We start from the raw sequence: 26,837 nt of genomic DNA on the forward strand, positions 1-26,837 counted from the left end.
TATTATTATTATTATTAATAATAATAATAATTTCCATTGTGTTCTATTGCATTATTATTATTATGTATTCTAGTGTGCTTTTATTTTAACAAATTTCACAGAGATATTATTGCGTAGGTAGCTCTTCACATGCATACATTAACAGCCAAATGCTGTTACATCTGGACTGTGAATAATGTCAGTGTCCAAGTAGGCTTTGTTCTTTTTGGTGAAATAGGCAAATGGCAATTGAACTGGTGAATTTATTAGCCCCTGCAGTAACTAATAAAGTATAGGTGTATTTCCTACTGTGCTTGCCAAGTTTCTAATGTGTGTTGTGTGTCTTTTCCAGGGAGAGCAGCAGCACCTCCTCCCTTCTGGCGGATCCCAGAATGAACCCGCTCACCAACGGAGTGCTTGAGATCTCTAATGTCACCCACGACGATTCAGGCTTCTACACCTGCTCTGTACAGAACACCAACTTGTCTGTCAGTGTCGAACTGGAAGTGCTCAGTGAGTAGAAAAACACACACACACACACACACACACACACACACACACACACACACACACACACACACACACACACACACACACACACACACACACACACACACAGCAGCTGATGTTAGTTGCACCTCATGCAGCTTGTCTCATCATTGTGTGTCTGCTTTCTTTCTCCAGACAGGACAGTGATCCTGTCACCTCCACAGGATCTGAAGGTGCAGCGTGGAAACACAACAATCTTCACTTGTCTGGCCCTTGTTGACCCTAAACTCGGCTCTCCACAAATTCAGTGGAGAAAGAACGATAAAAAGATATTTGACTCCCACATTAATGAAAAGTAAGACTAAAGACTACACATTAGAGAACTGACAATAATGAGGATGTTAGAAATTACAGATAGGATGATTATATATTTTTGTTTGTTTAGTTGTTTTAAGCCTAATCAGGAACACACCCTATATTCATTACATTTATTTTCCCCATGTAGTAGTGTTCATTTGTATTGTTCCTGTTATATGAATAAACTGACTTACCATGGTGAAAGCAATAGTAGGAAAAGTAATATAAATAAAGAGAGGTAGTCATGTTAAGTAGCAGAAAGATGAGGATAACAATTTTGACCATATTTCCTCAGATACACAGTTGATGGACCAGAGCTGAAAATAACTAATGTGGAAGCAGATGATGAGGCTGTGTACACCTGTCAGGTCATCACTAAGCTTGACATGGCTGAAGCCAGTGGCACTCTCACTATATGGGGTAAGGTCATTGATCATATACTGTATGATGTTCAGTAATTTTATTTTTCCTATTTGTTAAAAGACAAGCCGTGTACAGGCAGTTGTGTTGATGATATTATTGTTGTCCCCCTCAGATAGTCCAGACCCTCCTGTCCTCCTCCAGATCACTGACCCTAAGCGTCGTGCAGTCACCCTCAGCTGGACTCCTGGAGACGACCACAACAGCCCTGTGCTAGGTTTAGTACAAACACACACGGACACACATACTCAGACACACACACATCTGTCTCGTTCGTCAGTCTTTCTTCTCTTGTGAGGATACACACTGACTCATGCACGCGCACACACACATGCATAAACAATATTTAAACAAAACTTTTCATCTTGTATAACTCCGATACTCAACAAACCCATATAATGTATCTGCCTCTGGCAAAATAAAAAAGGCGGCTCTGTTTTCACTACTTGGCCAGGATTATTATTTGACCTGCAGCATCAGACTTTTGTAAAGCTCGAAGTGTCTCAGTATGACTGAGTTGAATGATGTTTTCTGTGTTTCTATTGTTTCCTTATTGTTTACATCCTGTCTTTCTCCATCCCTCCTTGACTCTTTCTTTCTCTCTCTGCAGAGTATGTGGTTGAGTTTGAGGACCAAGGTTCGAAGGAGAGAGGTTGGGAAGAGCTGAAGAGAGTAATGGGAAACAAGGAGCGTGCTAGCCTACCTCTGTGGCCCTATATGTCCTACCGTTTCCGGGTCATTGCCATCAATTATGTGGGAAAGAGTGACCCTAGCAGGCCATCTGAAATCCACAACACACCTGCTGAAGGTTAGAGCCTGTGTTTTGTAACCACAAGTTTTCAATCTTAAAGTGAACCCCGAATAACACTACAATTCACTTTTTTTTCTTTAATCACAGCTCCAGACAATAACCCGGAAGATGTTAGGAGTGTATCTGAAGACCCAGACACTCTGGTCATCACCTGGGAGGTACATCTGTTATCTAAATGTATTAATTACCTGAAGCAGCATCCAACTCATTTTGAAATGTTGTGAATTATTGGTTGCTGTTGCTATCACTGCAGGAAATGGACAAACGTAACTTCAATGGACCTGACTTCAAGTATCGGGTGTTCTGGAGGCGAGTGGTGGGCAGTGGGCCCAACTGGCACACCAACTACACAACCACATCACCATTCACAGTCAAAGACATTGGCAACTTTTCTGCCTTCGAGATCAAAGTTCAGGCTGTCAATGGGAAAGGGGACGGACCTGAGCCAGACCCAGTCATTGGCTACTCAGGAGAAAATGGTAAAATATGCATATATATTTTTTAAAAGGTTGCTAAACAGCTTTTCCACAGGTTTTGTTTTACTTGGAATATTTCTACTTGGTATTATTTCTCACCTATCACCCTCCTGTCTGTTATTGTCTCTCAGTTCCATTGGAGGCTCCAACGAATGTTGGTGTTGAACTAATGAACAGCACTACCATCAAAGTGAACTGGAGGCCAGTAGACAAAGAGACGGTCAGAGGACACCTGCTGGGATACAAGGTACTAATCCTGTATCTCCTCTGTTGTTTGCCCTAACATATTCAGCCCCTGTCCTCATGAATTATACATATTTTGGGTTTACAGCTGAGGCAGCCAGATCTTAGCTTGGCAAGGCCTTCAGAGTTGTCTTTAGTTTCAAGGTTGTGAGGAATAGAGCCTTTTTTATTTGTTTTTTAGATTATCTCACCTTCAGAAGGTATCACAGTCTAGTCGCACTGCTTCCCTTTCTCTCTTTTGGGTTGTTGATGCATCATCCATTCAACATCCTAGCCATACTTTATCCTTTTTAAAACTGCTTTAAAAAACAGTTTTAATGTCATTAGAAAATGTCTCTTGATATGACATGAATTAATTATAAGAAGTGTATGAAATGTTTAAAATTTCCAATATAAACTTACCCATGATTTCCTATTTAATCATGACTGATTTTGTGGCTCCAGATCTACTTGACCAGAATCGGCTCCAGGGGCCACCACCGAGGCCGGCGGTCCAGGGAGCCAGAGAGCACTGTGGTGGTGGAGACTGGGCCCAGCGAGGAGAAGAAAGTGATCAGTGATCTCAGACCATACTCCCACTACGCCCTGGCTGTAACTGTATTCAACAGCAAAGGAGAGGGACCCCCCTCTGAGACGATGCCCTTCAAGACTGATGAGGGCGGTGAGAATGAAAAAGAGAGGAAAAATCGGGGGTAAAAGAGGGAAGGCGGCGATGAGGCTGAAATGGGGGGAGGTGATAGATAAAGTGGGTAAACAGGTTTAATTACAGACAGGGAGACACAAATGGGGCAAGATGGGAGGAAGGGAGAGATGGATAGTGTATTACAACAGAGAAAATGACACTGATATCCAGAGATTGAGTAGGTGGAGGGCAGTTAAGAAGAGGAGGGTGAAATGAATAGATAGGGATAGATATTATTGAGCAGGCAGTTGTTTGAGAGAAAATAGGTGATGGTATATCAAAATAGTATCAAAATTCATTTTAAGCCTAATCCATTTTCATTTTGTGTTGCTGCTAGTTCCTGGTCCTCCCATGTCCCTGATGCTGGACAGCCCATCAGAGACAGAAATGACCCTCCACTGGACGCCTCCTGGCCACCCCAATGGAGTCCTTATTGGATATCTACTGCAGTACCAACAGAGTGAGCATTGTTTACACCCCTAGCCCACAAAATAACCAACATCAGACATATCAATGATTTTGTTAAGTGCTATAGAAGCTAATAAGTGCTTCTATTCTGCATTGAAGACATCAGTGAAAACATCAGTAGTATGAATAACACTACACAATTAGTTTCCAGCTAAATCAATAACACTAGAAAAATGTCAAAGCATAGCCTCCTAATGATGCTCATCAGTCAGTCAATGTGTCACCCATAACGATGTGTTGAAGATCAAGTTGTGATTGAATGTTTTTTCTGCTGTGCTGTGGTCAGTTGTGGAGAGTGATGACAGCCCCATGCAGGTAGAGACAATAGACGACCCCACAGTCATCCACCTTACCCTGAAAGGCCTGGACCACTACAGCCACTATCGCTTCTTTGTGAGGGGGCGCACTGCTGCAGGGGACGGAGAGCCCATCATGAGGGAGGGTGCCACCACACTGGATGGAGGTACAAAGATGATTTACAGCGTTCTTCACTATCACAGATCTGACACAAACAGGACCAGATTGTATTAGATCGAGAATTTGATTCCACTGTCTGAATGTCTCGCAGTGCCTCCTGCCGACATCCACCTGTCTGTTGGGGAAAACTTTGTTAACCTCAGCTGGGTGGCCAAGAAGAGACACAGGAATGTTTGCTTCCAGGTCCACTACCTCAACAAAAATGGTATGATATCTACACTAATAAGTGCATAAGGAAAACTTCAATATGTTCAACCTTTTAAAACCATTACTCCATCTTGGCAATAGTTTCACTTTCCTAAACAAGAAAAAGGAAATCAAGGTTCATGTCATGTCTCTGCAGATGGCAGTAAATTGAAGAAAACAGAGAAGGTGAACTCCTCTCAGTCTTTCTACCAGCTCCAGGGCCTGACTCCTGGCTCTCATTATCATCTACTCTTCACCTACAGCAACACCACCTTCTTCGAGACTGAAATCAAGACAGAAGGAACAGGTACTTTGAGCCTTCATTCATCCTCTTTCCTTTCATCTTCTCTGTTCATTCCTCTGGGCTTCCCACATCTAAATATAAAGCCTGATCCTAAAGAGAGTGTCTTGCAGTTCTCTCCACTGCCTGTGAATTGCTTAAAAGACTCATATGAGAAGAGAGCTTGGTTAGCCATATGCAATGATCCATTACGTGTTTGTTTGGCGTATTGTGCTGTGTTCTTTGGTTCCCAATGCAATGCCACCCTGTCAGAATGCATAATGCTCTGTCTCTTTTGCTCTAGATTCTTCTCCCTCTTTTATCTTGTTTCTCCTACCAGTTTCATCCTTTCCACTCCTCTTGTACTTTCATCCTGTTTTTACATTACAAAAACTCTTGTCTTTTTTTTTTTTTTTTTCTTGTCTTGCCTCTTCTTTTCCCTCTGAAGGAGTGACGGAGGTGCAGCCAAGCTTTGCAACGCAGGGCTGGTTCATTGGTGTTGTGAGCGCCATCGTGCTGCTGCTATTGATACTGCTCATCCTCTGTTTCATCAAGAGGAGTAAAGGGGGGAAGTATTCAGGTAAGGGCAGCCCCCCAAAATGAGTGTTAAGCATTCATCGGTAGAGATGTTGAACAAAAAAAATGGTTGAGGCCTTGAGCAACTTTTCTTAAAGAATGTGTTATATTTGTTCCTCCTTATAAGCCTGTGTGGAAAAACAATACAATGTCAGACAAATGCTGTCACACTTTACACAAGCTTTGTGGGTGACACCGGACAGTCTGGAGCCATAAAGCTGTCTGAAAAATGACACTGTGGCAGAAAAAGAAGCCTAGCAGTTACAGGAATGCACCACATTAAACAATAGTATTTTCACTGGAAAGAAGAAGACAGTAAAATAAGACTGCACCATGTTTAAAATTCTGTGTGTGATCAAGTCGCTCCATATCCAAATAATTGACAAGTTCTCACTTGGCCAACCTTCTCCCTTGCAGCCTTCACATCAAACATGTAGTGAAACAGACCTCTAAGCCTGCACTTTCTTACTGTGACAGTAAGAGGCTATGCCCTGAAAAGGGCTGTGAAATAATAATCACAAACCACCAGAGTAACTGCAACCTGCAGGCCACTGTCTGACTGGTCAGAGAAGAGCACCGGCCTTTCATCCCTTTCTACACGAGGGAGAAACAAGTGGCTGGCTCCTTTTAAAGTACACTTAATTGTGCAAAAAGCAAGGGCTAATTGAATAATAAATCTGACCATACCAACTGGCATTATACTTGTGAACAATTAATTATTTAAATCATTTGAATAGTAACTATAACGCTAAATGTCAGACGAGAAATTAAGTCAAATATTAAACTTTAAACCACATAAATAAACACATTCTGTCTACAGTCTACATCTTTTTGCTCACTTAGTGTTATCTTGTCTTTTTGTTTGACAGAATGTCATTATCGATGTCTGAGACAGTGGCTTAGAGAGAAAAATGGTTGAGATCCTTCTGATAACAAAATCCAATAATCTCCTTTGCAGTGAAAGATAAAGAAGAGGGTCCAATGGACTCAGAAGCACGGCCCATGAAGGATGAGACTTTTGGAGAGTACAGGTTTGTCATTTAAATGCACATCGTCTCTTTGGGTGTTACAGTATGTTTCTATAGATAATTTAAATTTTAACTCCTAATAAAGCCCTGATTCCCTCAGCACTGTTTGCTTTTCCTAACCCTTTGTGTTCCTGTCATTGTGCTTCTTCTCCCTAATGCCTGCCTCTGCTAAGCAGATCTCTAGAAAGGTATGCTGTGATGTGATTCCAAACCCACTTATTTATTATCCCCTGCCGATGCCTTACTTACCTACTGACTTCCCTGTTACATTTTGTATAATCATAGAGTAAAGTATTATGTTGTATATGTGCTGCAACTATTATTATTTTCCAGATCAAAAAGCTTGGTGAATAACCATTATTTGTTTTACACGCCTTATGATAATATGTCTTGTTTTTGACCTCTTCTGTGCTCTCACATACTGTAGTGACCTTGAGGAGAAGTGCACGGCCAGCCTGCCGTCCCTGGGCGAGGAGAGCAAGCTGTGCAGCGAGGACAACCTGGACTTCAACGGCAGCAGTGCCATAACCACTGAGCTCAACATGGATGAGTCTCTGGTCAGCCAGTTCAGTCGGCCCAGCGAGGGTCCAGAGGCGCTGCATGGCCTGCCAGACAACTCCCTGCTCAACCCCACCAATGGCATGCCCAACTCAGTCACCATCCTCGATTAACCCCCACACATCCACCTGGGCCCATCAGACCAAAACATGTCAACACAAATGTGCCCATACGCTCCTGTTCCCTACTGACTTGCTGATCTGTAGTTTAACGACTAATATACAATCAATATATTGACTATTCAGATGCCCCTGGCAGTCATCCGAACGACTAGACTGTTTTGACCAAAGGAGTGTCCAAAGTAGTGGACAATGTGATACAAGTTTGACTGACCTAAAGATGTCTTTTGACCCCCCTTCAACCTCCTTTTATCTGTGTAGTTTACAACATATCTTAATTACATTAATTTATCTCCTTTTCTTTCTCTCTGCAGACAACTCTATAGAAAGATAAAAACAGAATGTTGTACATGTAGAAATATCAGAGGGATTGTAGGTATGGTCATAGAGATGCAGAGTAGTGCATTGAAAGAGGAGGATGATTATGGTAGAGCCTAGTGTGGGGAAACAGACAGCACATGCTGCTGTTAAAAGTCTTAGATATTTATCATGCTTTATATTATTTCGCACATTTGTACGTCTAATGCCATTTGATGTCTCAGATTGTACTTTCCAGTGCCATTTTTAATACAAAACATCCTTTTTTGTTATCTGCCATTTTTATTATTTTTTATTATTGCCATTGTTTTTACACTATTTATATAAAACCCATGACTTCTCTTTATTGAAATATTTCACAGATCAAGACATTTTCATTGAAACTAAGTGAAGCCAAGTTTCTTACTATAAATAACATTGTATGCATATGGGGAACTTGCTGTGAACATGCTGAGTAGCATCTGGTGTATATAGCTGCATCTACATCTATCTATTTAGCCATAATACAGTATTATAGATATGTACATGCTCCTTATAAGTTCCTGTGCCTGCTGGGTCTGCATAGAGCACCAGATTGATGTCATTACTCTCTCGCCTTCCCACCAGAAGTGTAATGTCATTATTGGAAATGATATTGTAATTTTTTGTGTCGAGACCTATGTGTAGCTTTCTGTATCTGTCTTTGTCTCTTTATACACTGTATTAAAAACATTGTTGTCTCTATTAACACTCTTTTCATACCTGTCCATCTCATACTTGGCAAACTGTTTGAGGAGCAGTATTTATGTATATTTACAGATCAGAGAGTGGAGTCTTGTGGTTGAACACTCTCATGTTTTATTTTCAGACTCTCATCAATGCAAGTTGATATTGCAGACAGGCGTAATGATTGCCAGTTGATGTATAATAAAGGCAAGCAGTTGGTATTTACATCAAACACAGAGAATGTATTCTTTTCAGAGCTGGGCAGATATTGTATTTACATGCTACTGATTAAAAAGAAAAATCTGAGCTACAAGGTGGTTATCAGAAGAACAGTTTTTTTCTCCACAGAATGTAAATACAACCCTTAAAGAGTGTTTTGATGAACCCAACCGTGTTTGATATAAAATGTGAAAAATGTGCAGGTTTTAAACCACTTAACTTTATTTAAAAGTGTTGCAAGTTGTCATTTTTCTTCTTTGTACTATTCTATGAATTCACTACTATTCTTTCCATTTTTGACAAATAATTGCAGTGAGATTTGGCTGTTTTAGCAAAGAAGTAGTTCAGTTGAGGGGGAAAAGGGAAATAAAAAGGGGATAGAACTGCCACATTGTTCTCTAAATGTTTGCAAACATTTCAAAATCAAAAAATGTACATTAGTGTCATTTAGTGGTAGTAGTAGTTCCATTACAATGAAAGCTAAGATTGCGTTCATGCCTATAACCATCTTGCATTGCAGTGCAGTGAATATCTGTGGAGTTTTTGTCTGATGCGGTTATGAGAGGCGGGGATGCAGCGAGCTGGTTTGTGCATACCACAGGGAGTACCTATATGCAACGTTGCTGACTCAGTTTCCCTATTCAAATAAAAGCTTGACACTGGTCAAACAACACCTGACAGTCCCTGAGGTAAAGTATATGGGACTCCCAAACCGGCTAGTGACACTGAAGGAGGTGTGTGTAAGCTCCCTGTTGTTGGTTACAAAAACACACTCAGGACAAATAAAGCTTTAAAAAAAATCTATTTTCATACAGGAACAACAAATGACACAAAATATGCCAATATTCTAACTTGATTATCTGTTGCTAAACATCTGTGTTTGTCAGTGTTCGGTGCAAATGTTAGCTTTGAATGAGAAATGAGTGTACACACACAGATACTCACTCGACTGCCACTCACTATTTGCTTTTCATGTGTCAAGGGGAAAGCTGAGGACACTGGTCTTTGCTTTTCTGCTGTTGTTTTTCATCTTTTTATTTATTTATGTTTAAATGATTAAAAAAAGTGAATTGGTTTGTTTAGAGCAGGTTCTTTAGAACAAAAAAAAAAAAAGCAGACATATTTTAAACAATGCCCGAGTGGAAGGAGAGGGGTGAGAGAAAATAGTGGAGGAAGGAGGGGTAGGGAGTGTGTGTCACAGCCGGGTGTGTGTGTGTGTATATATATATATATATTTGTGTGTGGGGTGCACAATGGGACTGGTGGTATTTATATGTATCATGGGTGAACGACAGGGGTTGAGTGGACTTGTACCACATATGGGGCCAATATAACTGTAACTGCATTATGAATCTACCATTGTAACTGGATTTATGACTGAAAAATAAAATATGTGGAACAATCTGTAACAAAAAAAGGTCCCTTTCTTGTCCTAAGTATCAGCTTATAAAATCAATGCATGTGTCACTTCAAAAATAAGCAGCAAGTATTGATTAATCAGGATTCAATTCACATTGAGTGTGAGTATAACAATCAATAGATTTTATTAGCACATTGTCACAGGGGAACAAGCAAAGTGTGGTGGTGGTTCAGCGGGAGCCGGTGTTGAATTGATAAAAGTATTCCTTGCTGGGTTTGTTGGTGTATAGCTTCTTGTTCAGGTACTCCTGACTGTGGCACACATACACACACACACACACACACACACACACACACACACACACACACACACACACACACACACACACACACACACACACAGTGAGTAAATATTTCCAAAAATGGTTATTTAAATCTGAATCCTACATTTGAGTATTTCATCACCTACACCCAAAATACATTTGCTGACTACTGCTTGAATAGTCGGTGTGTATATATGTGTGTGTGCAGTGCTTACTATGCCTGCTGCTCTCTGGCCAGTTGCGTGTTGTAAAGGTCTGTCTGAGTCCTCTTCTCTCTCCTCAGCTCTTCTACTCTCCTCTCCTGCTCCTCTGCTTCTCTGGACAGCTTCAGGAGCTGGAGTTCCCAAGCTGCATCCTGAATCTTTTCAGCATCACGTTGTCTCTAAAGATGACAAGAAATAAAGATATAAATGCTAAACCTGAGTGGAATTGTTATGTTGAATACTGGGTTAAAAAACTTTCTTATGAAAGAGTGGTTCTCAACCTGGAGGTTGGGATTTTACCAAAAGTCTGAAAGATAAATCTGAGGGGTTTACAGAAGGCTAATAGGATAAGAAAGCAGAAAAAAAACATATTTCTGTTTTTTTAAATACTCTTCTGAGAAGGAATAATGCCTCTTTGGTCATATGCAACCTGTGAAGAGAAGTTCAAAAGTAGAAAAATAAACAAATTAGTGGAAATATTTAATGGATGGGTCACTGGTGTGTTGGTTTTTGGACATTTTAGACCAGCATGTTAATAGAGAGTATGGTGTTCATTCCCCTGCTAAGACGTTTTCTATCAATCTGTCACCCATCTTTTAAAATTAAGGGGTCAAAAGTCAAAAGGACTATGGCTGCCCACTGCTCCTAATTAGTTAGGATGGGTTAAATGCAGATGATACATTCCTTGTATGTGTAAATGTACTTGGCAAATAAAGGAAATATATAAAAAAGGTTGAGAACCACAGTTTTGAAGGAATTCTGCAGAAAAATAGAACTGAGGAGTTTGGAGCAGTACCTGTTTCTCAAGACGCTGCTCTTCTCTCTCCCTGTGGATGGCACTCAGCTGCTCAGGGCTCATCCCCTTCCACTTGTCTACCAGAACCCGGGGGGGCCTCCCTCCTTCCACCTCTCTCTTTGCAACCTCTGCACACTCTGTCATTATGTCGGATGTCAGAGTGTGCTGCATCTCTGCAAGGTTCTCCCTTTCCTCCTGCCTGTGCTGCTCCTTCAGTTTCTCTGCCCGCTCTGCAGCCTGAGGGGAGCGGGACATGGTGAGGCCTTACCACTGGGGCAGTTGATTGATCATTCTCTTAGTAATTAGAATAGCAGGAGCTTCACCAAACCCAACCTCTAATATGTGGTTACTTCTAACATAGAGTCAGCCATATGGTGAATGTCCTCCTGAGAGATCCACTCAGTCAGCTGTATTTGCTTGTGCATTGTGCATGTGAGTGGTTATTAGAGAAACCACATAATTGTCATGAAAAATACCATGACCTGAAGGATTTATAATGATGCCTCCCAATGGAGGATTCAGCCGAGTGCATTCAGGCAAATGAGGGGAGAGCTAAATGGGAGCTTTTACAAACAGACAGGGCCCACGCATACATCAAAGCGGTTTAATCATCCATGTTGCTTGATACTAACTAATATGATGGCCACCTTCATGCAGCAAGTGTGCACGCATCACTTAACGTTTTTTAATTACCAATTTCAATTTCAAAATCCCACCTGAGAACACCATGCCAGGGCTCAAAACCCAAGTGGATTTTGCTTTGAACATCCACATCAGCAGGCTGTGTATGTGTGTGCACATGCGTTTACTGTACCAGAGCTTGATTGTAGTTGTCAAGTGCGATGCGGGCAGCTTTCTTACACTCCCCCTCTAGTGCATTTTGCTGCACTCCCCTAAGGTCCTGATGCACCAGCTCTTTGCTCACTAGCATATCTGTGACACACACACACACACACACACACACACACACACACACACACACGCGCACACACACACACACACACACACACACACACACACACACACACACACACACACACACACACACACACACATGTTGGAAATCAGCTACTTCACCTACTGTGTGTTTTTTACACCTGCATTACCCATGAAATCCATTGTACATTACTTCACATACTCATACGTACATAATGGCTCTCTGGGATAAGCATCCATCAATGCCACCTGGCAATAAGGGCTGTGCGTAGGAGTGTGTGATTGTTTGTTCAGGAAAGCATGAATTAAGTGTGTGATTTACAGAGTCTAGCATACAATCAGTGTGTGTGTGTGTGCGCTTGTGTTTGTCTCTTTTCACCTCTGTGCTTGTCTCCCATGTGCCTTTTCTCTTTGTCTTCCTTCTGTGCTCGCAGATCCCTGTCTGTCTTTTTCATTTGTTCTCTCCTCCTTTGCTCCTCTCCGATACCCTCTCCCTGTACATGAAACAAGGACACAGTGCTTAACAGGGGCGGGGGTAATGTGATTAACAATTTAAACATTCGATTGGATTTTGTTCCACTGGTCTTTCATGCACACCAAGCACCTACCTGAAAGATTTTCATACTGGCAGGCCCCAGCTCACCCTCTGGAATGGTGATCCTGAATGCCCCCTTCAGGCCACACTTGAGATCAGCATCGTGTGAGTCCTCTTTACGCTGATGAGTGGCCCAATACTGGGTCAGGTCAGTGTGCAAAGCCGCCCGCTTCTCTCTTTCATCAATGTCTTGCTGCAGCAGTGCTTTATTGTGATATTCTCCCAGCGTGTCTACAATGCAATGAATATAAGGACACTTATGATTAATGCTCATTAGTGGTGAAAGGTGATTTCATAAATGGAGATGGCCTAAGGCAATATTCTTATTTGGGACTTAGTGTAAATGGGCAAATAATGGTTGTGATTCAACTGATCTCATTCTGACCACTCCCTGGCTCTCATCATGCCCATAGTTTACCAAAAGCGTTGCCCCGTTGTATCTCCATGTTTTGCTGATGTTTTTTCTCCTGGACCTGTTGGTTGAGAGCATCAAGATCAAGGCCCATCACACGGATCCGGGTGTTGAAGATCCGGGCCTTGCGTGCCGTTTCTGCAGACCTTCGCCTCTCCACAGCCTTTTCTAAGGACTGCTCTACAGGCAAATCAACTTTGTACATGTTTTCAGTTTCTAATGAGCCTGGAGGAGACACATCAATGCTGAATTATATGGCTGATACTCTTGCTGCAAAGGGATTACTGTGTTAAATGAACTATTACATCCTGGTCCATTCATCTTCCTATCATGACAGGACAAAATCACACAAAAACCTTTTTCAATTCAGTTGTATTTTCTTTAAAGATAGAAAGTGATCACAGATCTAAAGCAACACTTACCTCTGACATTACAGATTTGGCAAAATTATTTCAGTCAATATAGGGACAGCATACAGCCCCTCAGTGAATGAAGGAGTTTCGCTGGTCAGATTCTGTTGTGTTTAGATGCCCTTGGTAACCATGGTAACTCATGGTCATCTGCTGTACGCTTTGTGCGTTGTTAGACATAAATCACAAAAGTGAGTGGTACATATGCGCAAAACATTAAGGCTCTTTGAAATTAACATAACGTATTGTGTAATTTACATACTTAAACGTTAGTGGTGGAATAAAATTGGCACAATTCTGAGGTCGTGAGAGCAACTCCAAACACCTCCATTTGGTCTCGCGATAAACTGTGAGGTTTCGTTACTCGCGCGCTCCAGGATCTTCCTGTTGGATTGTAAAATGGCGCATTGTTGTCACAACCGCATCGCGTCTATTTGATTAAGATTATGAAGCTATTTTGATTATTAAACTAAATATGCAGTTCATAATGTGACATATGCATAGGCCTGCAATAGATTGAACAGAGAGGTTCATTTATTTGCGTGCATATTTCGTATTTGAGATTGCTTGTTCGGTAAACATTAGTTGTTAGCATTAGCTAGCTAACATTTTACGAGCTAATATCCACTGCAGTTGTTTTCAGAACAGCGGCGCAAATATAACGAAGATGGGTTATTTAAAACTGATAGAGATCGAAAACTTCAAGTCGTATAAAGGAAGACAGATCATTGGACCTTTTCATAAGTTCACTGCAATCATCGGACCCAATGGATCTGGTATGTTATCATTGCAAACGTTAACTCGCGACTAATGTTTGCTAGCATTGGCTAACGGTAAACGCAGTGCTCTAATTCACCGCTGTCTTTAGATATGACAACTTCTGGTTCATGGCATATAATATATGGCTTGCCTTGCTGGACAGCAGTTTGATTACCTTTCGTACTAATTAACCTACAATCTAACGTTATCATTTTGCACTCTGTTGATTATTTCAATGTTATGATTTGTGACTATCAGCTTGTACAGCGTTGCATGTGTGCATAGCAATTCATTTGTTGTGTAAATGATTTTACATAATTTGTTTTTGGCAACAACAAAAAAAGCAAACGTTAATATTATCACATTTTCTCTTGCAAATTTATAGTTTATCATGTTTGATATATAGCATATAGAACACACATAGGTAATGCCCAGCGTGATTTACATAGGACGAGGACAACAATCTTGGAAAGACTTCTTAGCCATCCAATGAAACGTCACAACTAACGACAGCCTTTAAAATTACTAGATTTTAATCAATCCAATCCAATCCAACTTTATTTGTAAAGCACATTTAAAACAACCAGGTTGACCAAAGTGCTGGACATTGACATGATTTTAAACACGCGAGTAACAAAACAAACATTTAAAAACAAATAACATACTAGAAAAATAAAATACACAATACAGCTCTCAAGCCGGTTTAAAGGCCAATGAATAAAAGTGAGTTTTAAGTCGTGATTTAAAACTGTGAACACTGGGGGCCAATCTGACATGCAGAAGCAATTCATTCCACAACCTTGGGGCCACGACTGAGAACGCTCGATCTCGATCGCGTTCTAGGGACAACAAGGAGTAGCTGGTCAGCAGACCTTAACCTCAGAGGAACGTGCTGCTTTAATAGTTCAGCGATATACGCTGGGGCTTGACCATAACACAAAGAGTAAACTGAACAAACAAGAATTGTACATAAAACTGCACATAAAAAGGTCCTGACGATAGTTTGTACCGTAGGTGTACCTAATAAATCATATTTGTATATATTGTGTTTTCATATTAGATTTGTATAGGTTATTAAAAATGTGAATGCTGATGTTGTAGGAAAATCCAACCTTATGGATGCCATCAGCTTTGTGTTGGCGGAGAAGACCAGCAACCTGCGTGTGAAGACTCTGAAAGATCTAATCCATGGAGCACCTGTAGGGAAACCAGCTGCCAACAGAGCCTTTGTCAGCATGGTGTATCAGGAGGATAACGGAGAGGAACGCTCCTTCACAAGGGTCATTATTGGTATGAACCACCGTTGACAGTCATGTTGGAATGTATGCTTACTTTTCATTCATGCTTATGCGAATGAAATGAAAAACATTGGTCTAATAACTTTCTTCTGTCACTTGTACCAGAAATTAGAAGGCATGCACTTTGCAGCATTTAGAAATGTTGTGTGTAGTGTAGCATCAGTGCAACTATAAGCCATATGTCCAAGTACAGCTGCACAACCATGGCAATGCTACTGCCAGTACATATGAAAGGGCCTCATTTTCAAACCATACCAGAACTTTATTTTTGTCATTGTAAAATCAAAGCTAGTTAGGCAACACATTATATTATGCAAATATCTGTTTATTATAAGACAATTGTCTTTCATTGGACACGTTCAATGAGAGACCATTGCTTCCATCTTGTATGGGCTTTTGATAGGCTAATGTTTCTGATGTTTTTATCTCCTTTAATGTGCATGTGGGCATCAGGTTCCTCCTCTGAGTACCGCATCAACAACAAGGTGGTGGGCCTTCCTGAATACAGTGAAGAGCTGGAAAAACTTGGCATTTTGATCAAGGCTAGGAACTTCCTGGTTTTTCAGGTGAGATTCAAATCCTGAATCCACTCGATTTTACGACGATTTTACGCCGGAGGACACCAGTTTCTGAACATAGCCATACAGAGAAATACAGAAAGAGTTTTGTGGAGCTGATAGTCTTAATTCGCTTTGTATCAACTCATTTGGCAATGGCTTGAATGTAACGGATGTTCATTAATATAAAAAATGTTACGCACTAAAGCTTTAATGTAGCCATGCATGTGCCGTCCGACTGGGTAGCACAGCTTTGAATATGACCTGGCTAATTAGAGCAGAGACCCAAAATATCAGTTTTGTAGTGTTTAATAAATAGCTTGTTACATTGTGTTGACAGTTGCTATTGTTAACCGTAGTTCCCTGCTTATTCTCCCTCCAGGGAGCTGTGGAGTCTATTGCCATGAAGAACCCCAAGGAGCGGACAGCTCTGTTTGAGGAAATCTCACGTTCTGGAGAGCTGGCCCAGGAGTACGAACGCAGGAAGAAGGAAATGGTGAAAGCAGAGGAGGACACGCAGTTCAATTACCATCGTAAGAAAAACATTGCTGCTGAGCGCAAAGAAGCCAAGCAAGAGAAGGAGGAGGTATGTACTCAAATGACTTTACTTCTATGTATTTGTGTCCTGCGTGTATTGGAAATTAAAAGTAACTTTAGCCCCTTGAATTTAAAGTTTTGGTTTTAAGGGTTAGTTGTTAAGATGGGTTTTTGATTATTTTTGTAATTTGATTACCTATGTTGATTTGCTGGATATTTTGTGTTATCTGTCTTATGTAATTTGCCCTTTAACCCACCGTTATAGCTGCCTATTTTGGTCATGACACTCTTGAAAAGAATATTTTTAATCTCAGTGTTCTCTAGTCAAATAAATGCAATCATTATACAAAACACATCATTTACCCCATCACACTGTTTGTCTGTCTATCCTCCCATCATTCTACCAGGCTGAGCGGTACCAGCGTCTGAAAGACGAAGTGGCCAGGGCTAGTGTTCAGTTGCAGCTCTTCAAGCTGTACCACAATGAGACTGAGATTGAGAAGCTGAATAAAGAGCTGGGCCAGCGGAACAAGGAGATCGATAAGGACCGTAAAAAGATGGACCATGTGGAGGAGGAGCTCAAGGACAAGAAGAAGGAGCTGGGCAGGCTGATGAGGGAGCAGCAGACTATTGAGAAAGAAATCAAGTAAGTGACAATGTCATGATGGCCTTCTCACACCTACTACTACTACTACTGTATAACTAATGGCATTTAAAACCTAGGGCTTTGTTAATCACTTGACTTTGCCCACAGAGAGAAAGACTCTGAGTTGAACCAAAAGAGGCCGCAGTACATCAAGGCCAAAGAGAACACCTCACACAAGATCAAGAAGCTCGAGGCAGCACGCAAGTCATTGCAAAATGCCCAGAAGATGTACAAGAAACGCAAGGGGGACATGGATGAGCTTGATAAAGAGATGAAGGCGGTGGAGCTGGCCAAGCAAGAGTTTGAGGAGCGCATGGAGGAGGAGGCGCAGAGCCAGGGCCAAGACCTGACCCTGGAGGAAAACCAGGTCTGATCTGTTAGAATGTTGTACACATTTAAGGGCCCCTCGATTCATAATTTATTATGATTCAGTAATTTATTATTTACAGGATTTTATTTAGTTGATACAATTAAAGTAGTGGTACTTATTCTCCAGGGAGACATTTATACTATATTAAGATTGCAGTAAAATATCTGACTAACATCCTAACTGACTGTATATTGTTAAAGACAACTCATTTTAATTTTGCATAGGCCTCTTAAAATTCATTCAGTGGTTTGACATTAAGATGATGGTATAATTGGAAAGCTAGCACATGCAAATCCCAGGTTTTGGTGTGTGAATTGGATCTCAAATGTTTGTCTTGAAATCAGATCTACCTCAAAATATAGATGGCTTTGTATGACCCACTGCTTCTCCCCCCCCCCCCCCCCAGGTCAAGCAGTACCATCGTCTAAAGGAGGAGGCCAGTAAACGCGCTGCCACCCTGGCACAGGAGCTGGAGAAGTTCAACCGCGACCAGAAGGCCGACCAGGACCGCCTGGACTTGGAGGAGAGGAAGAAAGTGGAGACAGAGGTAAATAAGATGATGATGGCAGCTTTGCCTGTGACTGACTAAATTGATTTAGTAATAGATTACAATTTAATAAATTACACTGGAATTGTACCTCGTATGATTTCATGTAAAATAATAATTAACTTTTTATATATCTAATAATAATAATAATAATAATAATAATAATAATAATAATAATAATTGTATATATAAAAAATGAGATATATATATATATTTATTATTATTATTATTATTATTATTATTATTATTATTATTATTATAATGTATATATATATTTTTTTGTTTCTCTCCAGGCCAAAATCAAACAAAAGATCCGTGAAATTGAGGAAAACCAGAAACGCATTGAGAAATTAGAGGATTACATTACCACCAGCAGGTATGCTGCTCCAATTTTTGTTCACCATCTCAACATTAGCTTATTGATTTCTTAGGTTTTTATTTATTATGCGCCTCTATTCACTCTTTTGTCCTGTAACCTCAGGCAGTCACTGGATGAGCAGAAGCGCATGGAGGAGGAACTGACTGAGGAGGTGGAGATGGCCAAGAGGAGAATCGATGAGATCAACACGGAGCTTAACCAGGTGCTTAATACACACACACACACACACACACACACACACACACACACACACACACACACACACAAGGGAAGAAAAGCAAATGACTTCATCTTGGCTGACTTCCAATGATTTCAGTGTGCTGTAGTTAGAGACCATTCTCTGGAAGACATTGAGTTCATGATTGCATCTGTTACCCTGTAACAGTGTTGTTAAGCAAGACTTCAAGCTCCATCAGGAGAAAACTAAATTTCTTCATGTAAATCAATAGAAAAGATCTCACTGCAGATATTTCCACATACCAGGGAAAAGCGTGTGACAAATAAAATAAATGATGGCTAGGTGTGCCACTAATCCAAGCCAGTGGGCCAGCATGCCTGCCACTGACACTCCTGTTGATGTTGTTATTATAGTAACACCTGTGATTGACAAGTTAAAATGTCAGCTGTGAAAAAGTCTGTAACAAGTCCCATTATTATTGGCTTTTGCTGTAGGTAATGGAGCAGCTGGGAGACGCCAGAATCGACAGGCAGGAGAACAGTCGCCAGCAGCGCAAGGCTGAGATCATGGAGAGTATCAAAAGACTCTACCCTGGCTCTGTGGTAAGGCATCTGTGGCATTATTCAGAACAATATTATCAAATTTCTTATGCTTGCAAGACTACCATTTTTTCCTTCCTTTCTTTATTTAATGAAAGTGTTAAATATACTCAGATTAGTAAAAAAACAATGCTGCTCTCTCTCTCTATCTGCAGTATGGTCGTCTAATCGACCTGTGCCAGCCCACTCAGAAGAAGTATCAGATTGCTGTGACCAAAGTGTTGGGCAAAAACATGGACGCCATCATTGTTGACTCAGAGAAGACTGGCAGAGATTGTATTCAATACATCAAGGAGCAGAGAGGAGAGCCCGAGACCTTCCTTCCTCTCGACTACCTCGAGGTGAATACTAGAAAGTACAGATGATAGCTCTACTCAAGAGTATTGCGGTGGTTAGAGTATACAGTCTCAAAGTGGCAATCTTGAGCTAGAAGAGGTTTAAGTCAGGCTCACAAAATGTGTCTAGTTCCAATGGAACTACACTTGTCAAATGAAAAAAAAACAACATCAAATTTGCCTTGAAGCTTCTTGTATCACTCTGATGACCAGATGATCCACATCCACCTAATTTGTATTGTTATATTAAAGCTACTAATTGAAACACCATAATGTGGCTGCATAGTTTACAAGCTATGTTTTTTTTCAGCCGGCTATATTAGGTAAGGCCGCAACTAAAAACTTTTTTCATTATCGATTAATCTGCTGATTATTTTCTTCGGTTTCTTATTTCTTTGGTCTATAAAATGTCAGAAAATATTGAAAAATCTGCAATGAAAAATTAATAATATTTATAATAATTAATAATACAATTGATAAGAAAAATGTCCATCCCAGTTTCTCAAAATCCTAGGTGATGTCTTTAAAGGTCTTTTTTTTTTTCCCACATTCCAAACCCCAAACTTGAATAAAATGGAGAACAGCAGGAAATCTCCATATTTAAGAGGCCGAAAACAGCATTTTTAACGATTTATCGGTTATCAAAATAGATGGCGATTATTATTATTACTCGACTAATCGTTGCAGCTCTAATATTGGGTTATTGATTTCTTGCTTAAAATTCTACTACCAAAAACCTCTTATTTCTCTTGTCTTATCAAAGGTGAAACCAACAGATGAGAAACTGAGGGAACTGCGAGGAGCCAAACTGGTGATTGATGTGATTCGCTATGAGCCTCCTCACATCAAGAAAGCCCTCCAGTATGCATGTGGCAACGCCCTGGTCTGTGAGAACGTAGAGGATGCACGAAGGATTGCTTTCGGAGGGCCATACAGACACAAGGTATTTGACTTCATTTAGCGCACTTACTGAGGTTGGACATATATTATCAACATTTTTGTATGAAAATGAAAGGATTGGCTAGCATGGCCACCTGATGATTTGGTAGAATTTTGTCTATTCTTCCACTTAACCTCTCCTTGTCTCTGTGTGTCCAGACGGTAGCCCTGGATGGTACTCTGTTCCAGAAGTCTGGAGTCATCTCTGGAGGAGCCAGCGACCTGAAGGCCAAGGCCAGGCGCTGGGATGAGAAGGCAGTGGACAAGCTTAAGGAGAAGAAAGAAAAACTCACTGAAGAGCTCAAGGTTTGATTATTATTGGTCCTCTCTGTCTGTCTGTAAGTTAGTTATCAGGATATCCTGTCTTTTGAGTCAAAATGTTTGTAGGAATGCAGTAGAGGTGTTGAAATTAATCAAATAATCGATGCATCGAATCGTGGACATGGAAGATGCTGCATCGATAATCGGCCAGGCCATAATCGATTATTTCTGTTTACAATTTAATGTAGGCCTAACGACATTTCTGTTTACATATTCTGTTATGTCTTGCACATTCAGGAAGTGCCATGTGCTCAGTGCTGTAGTTTTATGTATCCAATTTATTTAGTATTAGAGCACTGCAGAATGTTTTGTTTTTGAAGCTTGAAAAGCTATGAATTAAATATCCTATATGGCTTTAATAGAAAAATGTATTTGACGCATCGAGATATCGAATCGCTGACATGATAATCGTAATCGAATCGGGAGATCGGTGAAGATTCACACCTCTAGAATGCAGTTGTTATTGCCTGGATAACCTCGAAATTTGAAATGTTTTTGATTAATAGTCACTGACTGTTTGATGGATTGTCACTTGGAAGTAAATTCACAACCATTTCCATTTAATGTTTTTCTTTGTAGGAGCAAATGAAGGCCAAGAGGAAGGAGGCAGAGCTGCGTCAGGTGCAGTCTCAGGCCCACGGTCTGCAGATGAGACTCAAGTACTCCCAGAGTGATCTGGAACAGACGAAAACCCGTCACCTCTCCCTCAACATGCAGGTACAGCCTGGCTACACCTCAGCATTTTTCTCTTCCTGATTGTTATTGCTATAGTGACTGCTGCATTAAAAGTTGTTTCATTTGTGCCATGTAGGAGAAGTCTAAGCTAGAGAGTGAATTGGCAAACTTTGGCCCTCGCATCAACGACATCAAGAGGATCATCCAGTCCCGTGAGAGGGAGATCACCGACCTGCGAGACCGCATGAACCTGGTGAGACTGACACCAAGTGTGGTCCATTCAGAAGCCTGTCTACGAATGTGTGATATTGCAGTAATGTCAATATAAACGTTTTTGTTTTCCAGGTGGAGGATGAGGTGTTCATTGAGTTCTGTAAGGAGATTGGAGTGAGGAACATCAGAGAGTTTGAGGAGGAGAAGGTGAAGAGGCAGAATGAGATTGCAAAGAAGCGGTGAGTTTAGTGATGAGTCAGTTTAAGTGTCGGTTCTTTCCACAGTGTTAGTTGACCTGTTGCAGGTTTCCTATGTTGTCTAACCTGATATGCAACATTTTGCTTCAGTCTAGAGTTTGAGACCCAGAAGACCCGCCTGGGTATCCAGGTAGACTATGAGAAGAATCAGCTGAAGGAGGACCAGGAGAAAGTCATGATGTGGGAGCAGACCGTCAAGAAGGACGAGGCTGAAATAGAGCGACTAAAGAAGGTAAAAACATGAAGTGAACGATGAAAACTTCTTATAATTAGGGCTGTCAAAATTAAGGCTATAATAACATCGCGATAATCCTGATCCTGAATCACAAATTAAAGGCTCTTTCAAGAGCCACACACTTAATCTAAAGAGACTTCCCGTTCTGAGTAACAGGCTTAATTATTAAAATAAATCAACGATCATTAAAAAGCAGATCAAGCCCCCCCCCCCCCTCCCCAAAACAATATCCCTTTTAAACAAATAAAATGATAAAAATGTATGAATCAACTATGGACAATTATGCAACTAATCACAATTAAATATTCGATTGACAGCCCTACTTAAAATCTACTTTGTCCTCAACTTTGACATCAAGTTAATTCTCACTTGTGTGTGTTTTTGTCATCTTTCTTGTCTACCTGCAGGAAGAGCACAGACACATGAAGATCATTGATGAGACAATGGCCCAACTGCAGGACCTGAAGAACCAGCACCTCACCAAGAAATCTGAAGTCAATGATAAGAACCATGATATGGAGGAGATCCGCAAAAAACTGGGTGGCGCCAACAAGTCGGTGGCTGCAAAACACACAAACATATATATTTTTTTTAAATTAAGTCATAAAATATAAATATTACCTTGGAGTTGTACTACAAATGTTTTTGTATCTACCAGGGAGTTGACTCAGCTCCAGAAGGAGGTCACAGCCATTGAGACCAAACTAGAGCAGAAGCGCAGTGACCGTCACAACTTGCTACAAGCCTGCAAAATGCAGGACATCAGGTTGCCTCTTCATTCTGGAACAATGGATGATATCAGCCAGGGAGAGGTAAACGCAAACACTCATACAGGAGTTAACTTTCATACCCTAGGGAGTGAAATGAAAAATGACGTTCTTTTGTTTTGCTTTTCCAGGGGAGCTCCCAGACAGAGGAGTCCAGCAGCCAGAGGACGTCCAGCAGTGTTCTCGCTAAAGAGGCTCTCATAGAGATCGACTACAGCAACCTGTCTGAAGACCTTAAGGTAGCTAGTCCACACAACACCAATGCCCTACATTTAAACAATTCAACTTGACCTCCTTCCCTCATTAAATGTGACATCAGTTCTCTAGATTTGTGCTATTTGGTTTTCTAGGTGACGAGAACAAGACTAATATAGCACTTTTATCTACACCGTTACAAGGTGCTTGATTATATACTAAAGAGGAAAAAGAGCCAGTTACAGCAGATATGTGACGTCTGTAGTTTAAGGTACACTTATTTAATCCCAGGATGTACTGTCAGAGGAAGAGATCAAGGCGGAGACGAACACGCTGCAGCAGCGTCTGAACGAGCAGCAGAGTATCCTTCAGAGGATCAGCGCACCCAACATGAAGGCCATGGAGAAACTCGAGAGTGTCAGGGACAAGTTCCAAGAGACCAGTGACGGTGAGATGGGAGGATAATGATACAGAGAGATATATATATATATATATATATATATATATATATATATATATATATATATATATATATATATATATATATATATATATATATATATGCAGGTCTCAGTACCTTTCTAGAGCTCTTAATAATATAATTCCTGTGTGATCTCATGGTTTTTGTGCATCTTTCTTTCAGAGTTTGAGGCTGCTCGTAAAAGAGCCAAGAAGGCCAAGCAAGCCTTTGAGCAGATCAAGAAGGAAAGGTTTGATCGTTTCAATAATTGCTTTGAGTCTGTGGCCACCAACATTGATGAGATCTACAAGGCCCTCTCACGCAACAGCAGTGCCCAGGTATGCCTCCATTTATTATTTTTTTTTTTTTTTAAATATATTTAACAATGACCTACATAAACTCAATGCCACAGTACAAAATGTTGTTTATGCTGTGGCAGTAAAACACATGTCACAGATCATGTACTTGAACTTTTAATTTGGAACATTATGTATTGTAAAGCAAAACATTTTACAATGAGTATGTCCCTCTTCTGTAGGCTTTCCTTGGCCCAGAAAACCCAGAGGAGCCATACCTGGATGGCATCAACTATAACTGTGTGGCTCCAGGAAAGAGGTTCAGACCCATGGACAACCTGTCTGGAGGAGAGAAGACTGTTGCTGCCCTGGCTCTGCTCTTTGCTATTCACAGGTGCAAACAACAGACGAGTACAGAGTCTTAATACATGTTTGATTTATTAACAATGCTTGAAAGCCATTGACGATGTCTGCACCGTTTGGTAACAACATTTCTCCTGCTTGTCTCTAGCTACAAACCTGCCCCCTTCTTTGTCCTGGATGAGATTGACGCTGCTCTGGACAACACTAACATTGGCAAGGTCTGTAAAATGATATGTTTCAGTTTATTTTCTTTTTTCTTTTTTTTTAAATGAATGCTGCTCTTCACATTAAATACAAACTACAACTCTAATTTTCCCCTGTACCCTCAAGGTGGCCAATTACATCAAAGACCAGTCGGTGCAGAACTTCCAGGCCATCGTCATTTCTCTGAAGGAGGAATTCTACACCAAGGCCGACTCACTCATCGGTGTTTATCCAGAGGTGTGTTTCTCAATATTGTCTATACACAATACTAAATTAAATACAGCCATGAATCTTTGGCTGTTGTATATTACAGCTTATCTGCTAGTCTTAAAACATATTAAAATCATTGAATTCAGTTCCCTCAAAAAGTCTTGAATTTCTTTTTTCTTGCCTGCTGTAGACCATTAGTCACATTAGTTCTCTCTTTTCTTTCTTCTGTGGTTGTGGGCTGTCGGGACATGTAATGTGTGTAATGTGTCTAACTACCATAGAGATTGGTGTGACAGTGGATGGTGGATGCAGGAGGCTGTTTTAAACCTTTTGTGTTCAGTCAGCACCATCAGACCTGTAGCAAACAGTCTCATAACGGGCAAATGTTAATTTGGCGAAAACGTAAATTAACAAAAATAAATTAATGAGTTTTTTTATTTGATTAATCCATCCATCCAGTGTGCACTTCTTTGGGTCCAAGTTAATTGATTAATTATGTAATTAGAAATGATTGTGTTATAGAGCTGGGAAGTATCACAAAAATGTGATATAAATGAATGTATAGAATAAATAATAGGCTTCATTGTCCGTACTGGTTACTGGTGTTCTTTCTTTGACCGGTATGACCTTGAGAAAGGTATTAAACTGCATTCTGTATGGTATTAAAACGTCTTATACAATACTGCAGAAAACTTGTCATATAGATTTGGAATAAGTCATCATAATAAGTCAGATTTAGAACGTCTAGTTTCAAACATGGCATCATTAAAATCTGTCAAGAATCCAGCAGAAACCTGCCTGTTGGTAAATAAACAACACATTGGACATATCTGCTGTACATAGGATTAAAGTATTAACTGTTTTTCTTTCTCTTCGACTCACAGCAAGGAGATTGTGTCATCAGCAAAGTGCTTACTTTTGACCTCTCCCAGTATCCTGATGCCAACCCAAATCCAAATGAATAGGACGAGCACACCGGCATTTTGGCAAGTTGGCATCCAAGTTGGATTTTTGGCATGACAGATCATGTATTCAATAGGTCTTACATGTTTTTTGTATTATTTTTTGGGAATAATAATTGGAGTAGTGAATTAGTGAGTTTTTTTGTTGTTGTTCCTTATAGACAGTAACAACCATTATAAAAGACTGCCCCTTCTCAATTCAGCCATACATGAGTGATTGTAATAATCCATAAAAATGAATTATAATCAAGTGAAAATGAGAGGGAATCAAACCTTTTTAACAGACTGTAGAATTTGTATCACGTAAAATGTGTTGAATTTACCTGAAACAAGTGTTTGTTCTCAGAGCTTTTATACTGTTTACGGTCCTCTTTTCATTGGTGTGCTTTAAAGCCTTTGCCTGGGATCTGATTCTGTACTAAAATATGTATTTCCATTTTCATGTGCTATCTTTTATTTTTTTTTATTTTATTTTTTTTTGATATAAAAGCTTAATCTGGAAACTGTTGTTACAGTATGGTGGATACATTCCCGTGTGCTAAAGAAAACCCACTAGGCAGTGCTATAATATGATCATGGAGCCAAAACTGTCATCAGAAGATTTTGTCAAAGGAAATACATTCTGAATCAGCCTTAGGAAAATGGGAAAGTCAAGAGAGACTATTTTGTCAGGTCTGTTTTATTGATTGATTTGCTTCAATAAATACAATTTGAATTATTTAAGCTCCTTTTATTTTGTTTACTTTATAATGCAACCATGCAACGGCCGCTGCTTGACAGCTTTGTGAATCTGTTTTTCTTTCCTTTATTTGAACCTATAGTGCAGAATGCATTTGCTGCATTAGTTTCCATACCATAAGGGGAAGTCTGTGCTTTACTAGTCAAGACTATTTTTAGAGGATCTCAGTTTTCACACCGTAACTTCAGCTGGGCCAGCGTCCAAAACATGCATCTTCTCATCTAGGCTACATCTGCACTAACTGTCTCATTACAAGGCTTTTCCATCATTAGATTTGATAATTATTTAATAGAGCAAACTCACCTATTGTGTAAGGGTTTGTTCCTTCTCCATTTTGCACAAAGAAAACTAACAGAAATGAATGTTTGGAT

General features: G+C 40.3%; 3 protein-coding genes across 4 annotated transcripts in view; 2 read left to right on the plus strand and 1 right to left on the minus strand.

Moving 5' to 3' along the window:
* The window catches only part of l1cama (L1 cell adhesion molecule, paralog a), a 39,269-nt gene extending 31,079 nt beyond the window's left edge, over positions 1–8,190 (plus strand). For both annotated transcript variants that reach the window (XM_078254967.1, XM_078254968.1), the window contains 16 exons: positions 332–492; positions 664–823; positions 1,121–1,245; positions 1,361–1,462; positions 1,856–2,053; positions 2,144–2,214; positions 2,310–2,535; positions 2,664–2,779; positions 3,220–3,436; positions 3,795–3,917; positions 4,212–4,388; positions 4,494–4,607; positions 4,746–4,895; positions 5,317–5,448; positions 6,403–6,475; positions 6,900–8,190. In XM_078254967.1, the coding sequence (XP_078111093.1) occupies positions 332–492; positions 664–823; positions 1,121–1,245; positions 1,361–1,462; positions 1,856–2,053; positions 2,144–2,214; positions 2,310–2,535; positions 2,664–2,779; positions 3,220–3,436; positions 3,795–3,917; positions 4,212–4,388; positions 4,494–4,607; positions 4,746–4,895; positions 5,317–5,448; positions 6,403–6,475; positions 6,900–7,143 (2,389 nt within the window). In that variant the 3' untranslated portion in view covers positions 7,144–8,190. The remainder of the gene's footprint in view (positions 1–331; positions 493–663; positions 824–1,120; positions 1,246–1,360; positions 1,463–1,855; positions 2,054–2,143; positions 2,215–2,309; positions 2,536–2,663; positions 2,780–3,219; positions 3,437–3,794; positions 3,918–4,211; positions 4,389–4,493; positions 4,608–4,745; positions 4,896–5,316; positions 5,449–6,402; positions 6,476–6,899) is intronic.
* Positions 8,191–9,980: 1,790 nt separating this feature from the next.
* ribc1 (RIB43A domain with coiled-coils 1) lies at positions 9,981–13,220 on the minus strand. Its single transcript, XM_078253954.1, has 7 exons — positions 13,022–13,220; positions 12,617–12,834; positions 12,388–12,502; positions 11,887–12,005; positions 11,073–11,309; positions 10,289–10,455; positions 9,981–10,062 (listed from the first exon to the last, which is right to left on the minus strand). Exons 1-7 carry the CDS (start codon positions 13,218–13,220, stop codon positions 9,981–9,983), a joined length of 1,137 nt encoding a protein of 378 aa, XP_078110080.1.
* Positions 13,221–13,805: 585 nt separating this feature from the next.
* smc1a (structural maintenance of chromosomes 1A) lies at positions 13,806–26,445 on the plus strand. The gene is made up of 26 exons (XM_078254971.1): positions 13,806–14,201; positions 15,286–15,474; positions 15,936–16,048; positions 16,422–16,625; positions 16,984–17,222; positions 17,331–17,589; positions 17,999–18,139; positions 18,433–18,515; positions 18,621–18,720; positions 19,191–19,298; positions 19,451–19,636; positions 20,394–20,573; positions 20,729–20,875; positions 21,470–21,607; positions 21,702–21,818; positions 21,911–22,017; positions 22,126–22,267; positions 22,678–22,823; positions 22,929–23,082; positions 23,169–23,276; positions 23,524–23,680; positions 23,876–24,030; positions 24,231–24,382; positions 24,500–24,569; positions 24,682–24,792; positions 25,650–26,445. Exons 1-26 carry the CDS (start codon positions 14,093–14,095, stop codon positions 25,728–25,730), a joined length of 3,696 nt encoding a protein of 1,231 aa, XP_078111097.1. The 5' UTR covers positions 13,806–14,092; the 3' UTR covers positions 25,731–26,445.
* The last annotated feature ends 392 nt before the right edge of the window (positions 26,446–26,837 follow it).

This window comes from Sander vitreus, chromosome 7 (assembly GCF_031162955.1).
Source record: "Sander vitreus isolate 19-12246 chromosome 7, sanVit1, whole genome shotgun sequence".
Classification (NCBI taxonomy): Eukaryota; Metazoa; Chordata; class Actinopteri; order Perciformes; family Percidae; genus Sander; species Sander vitreus.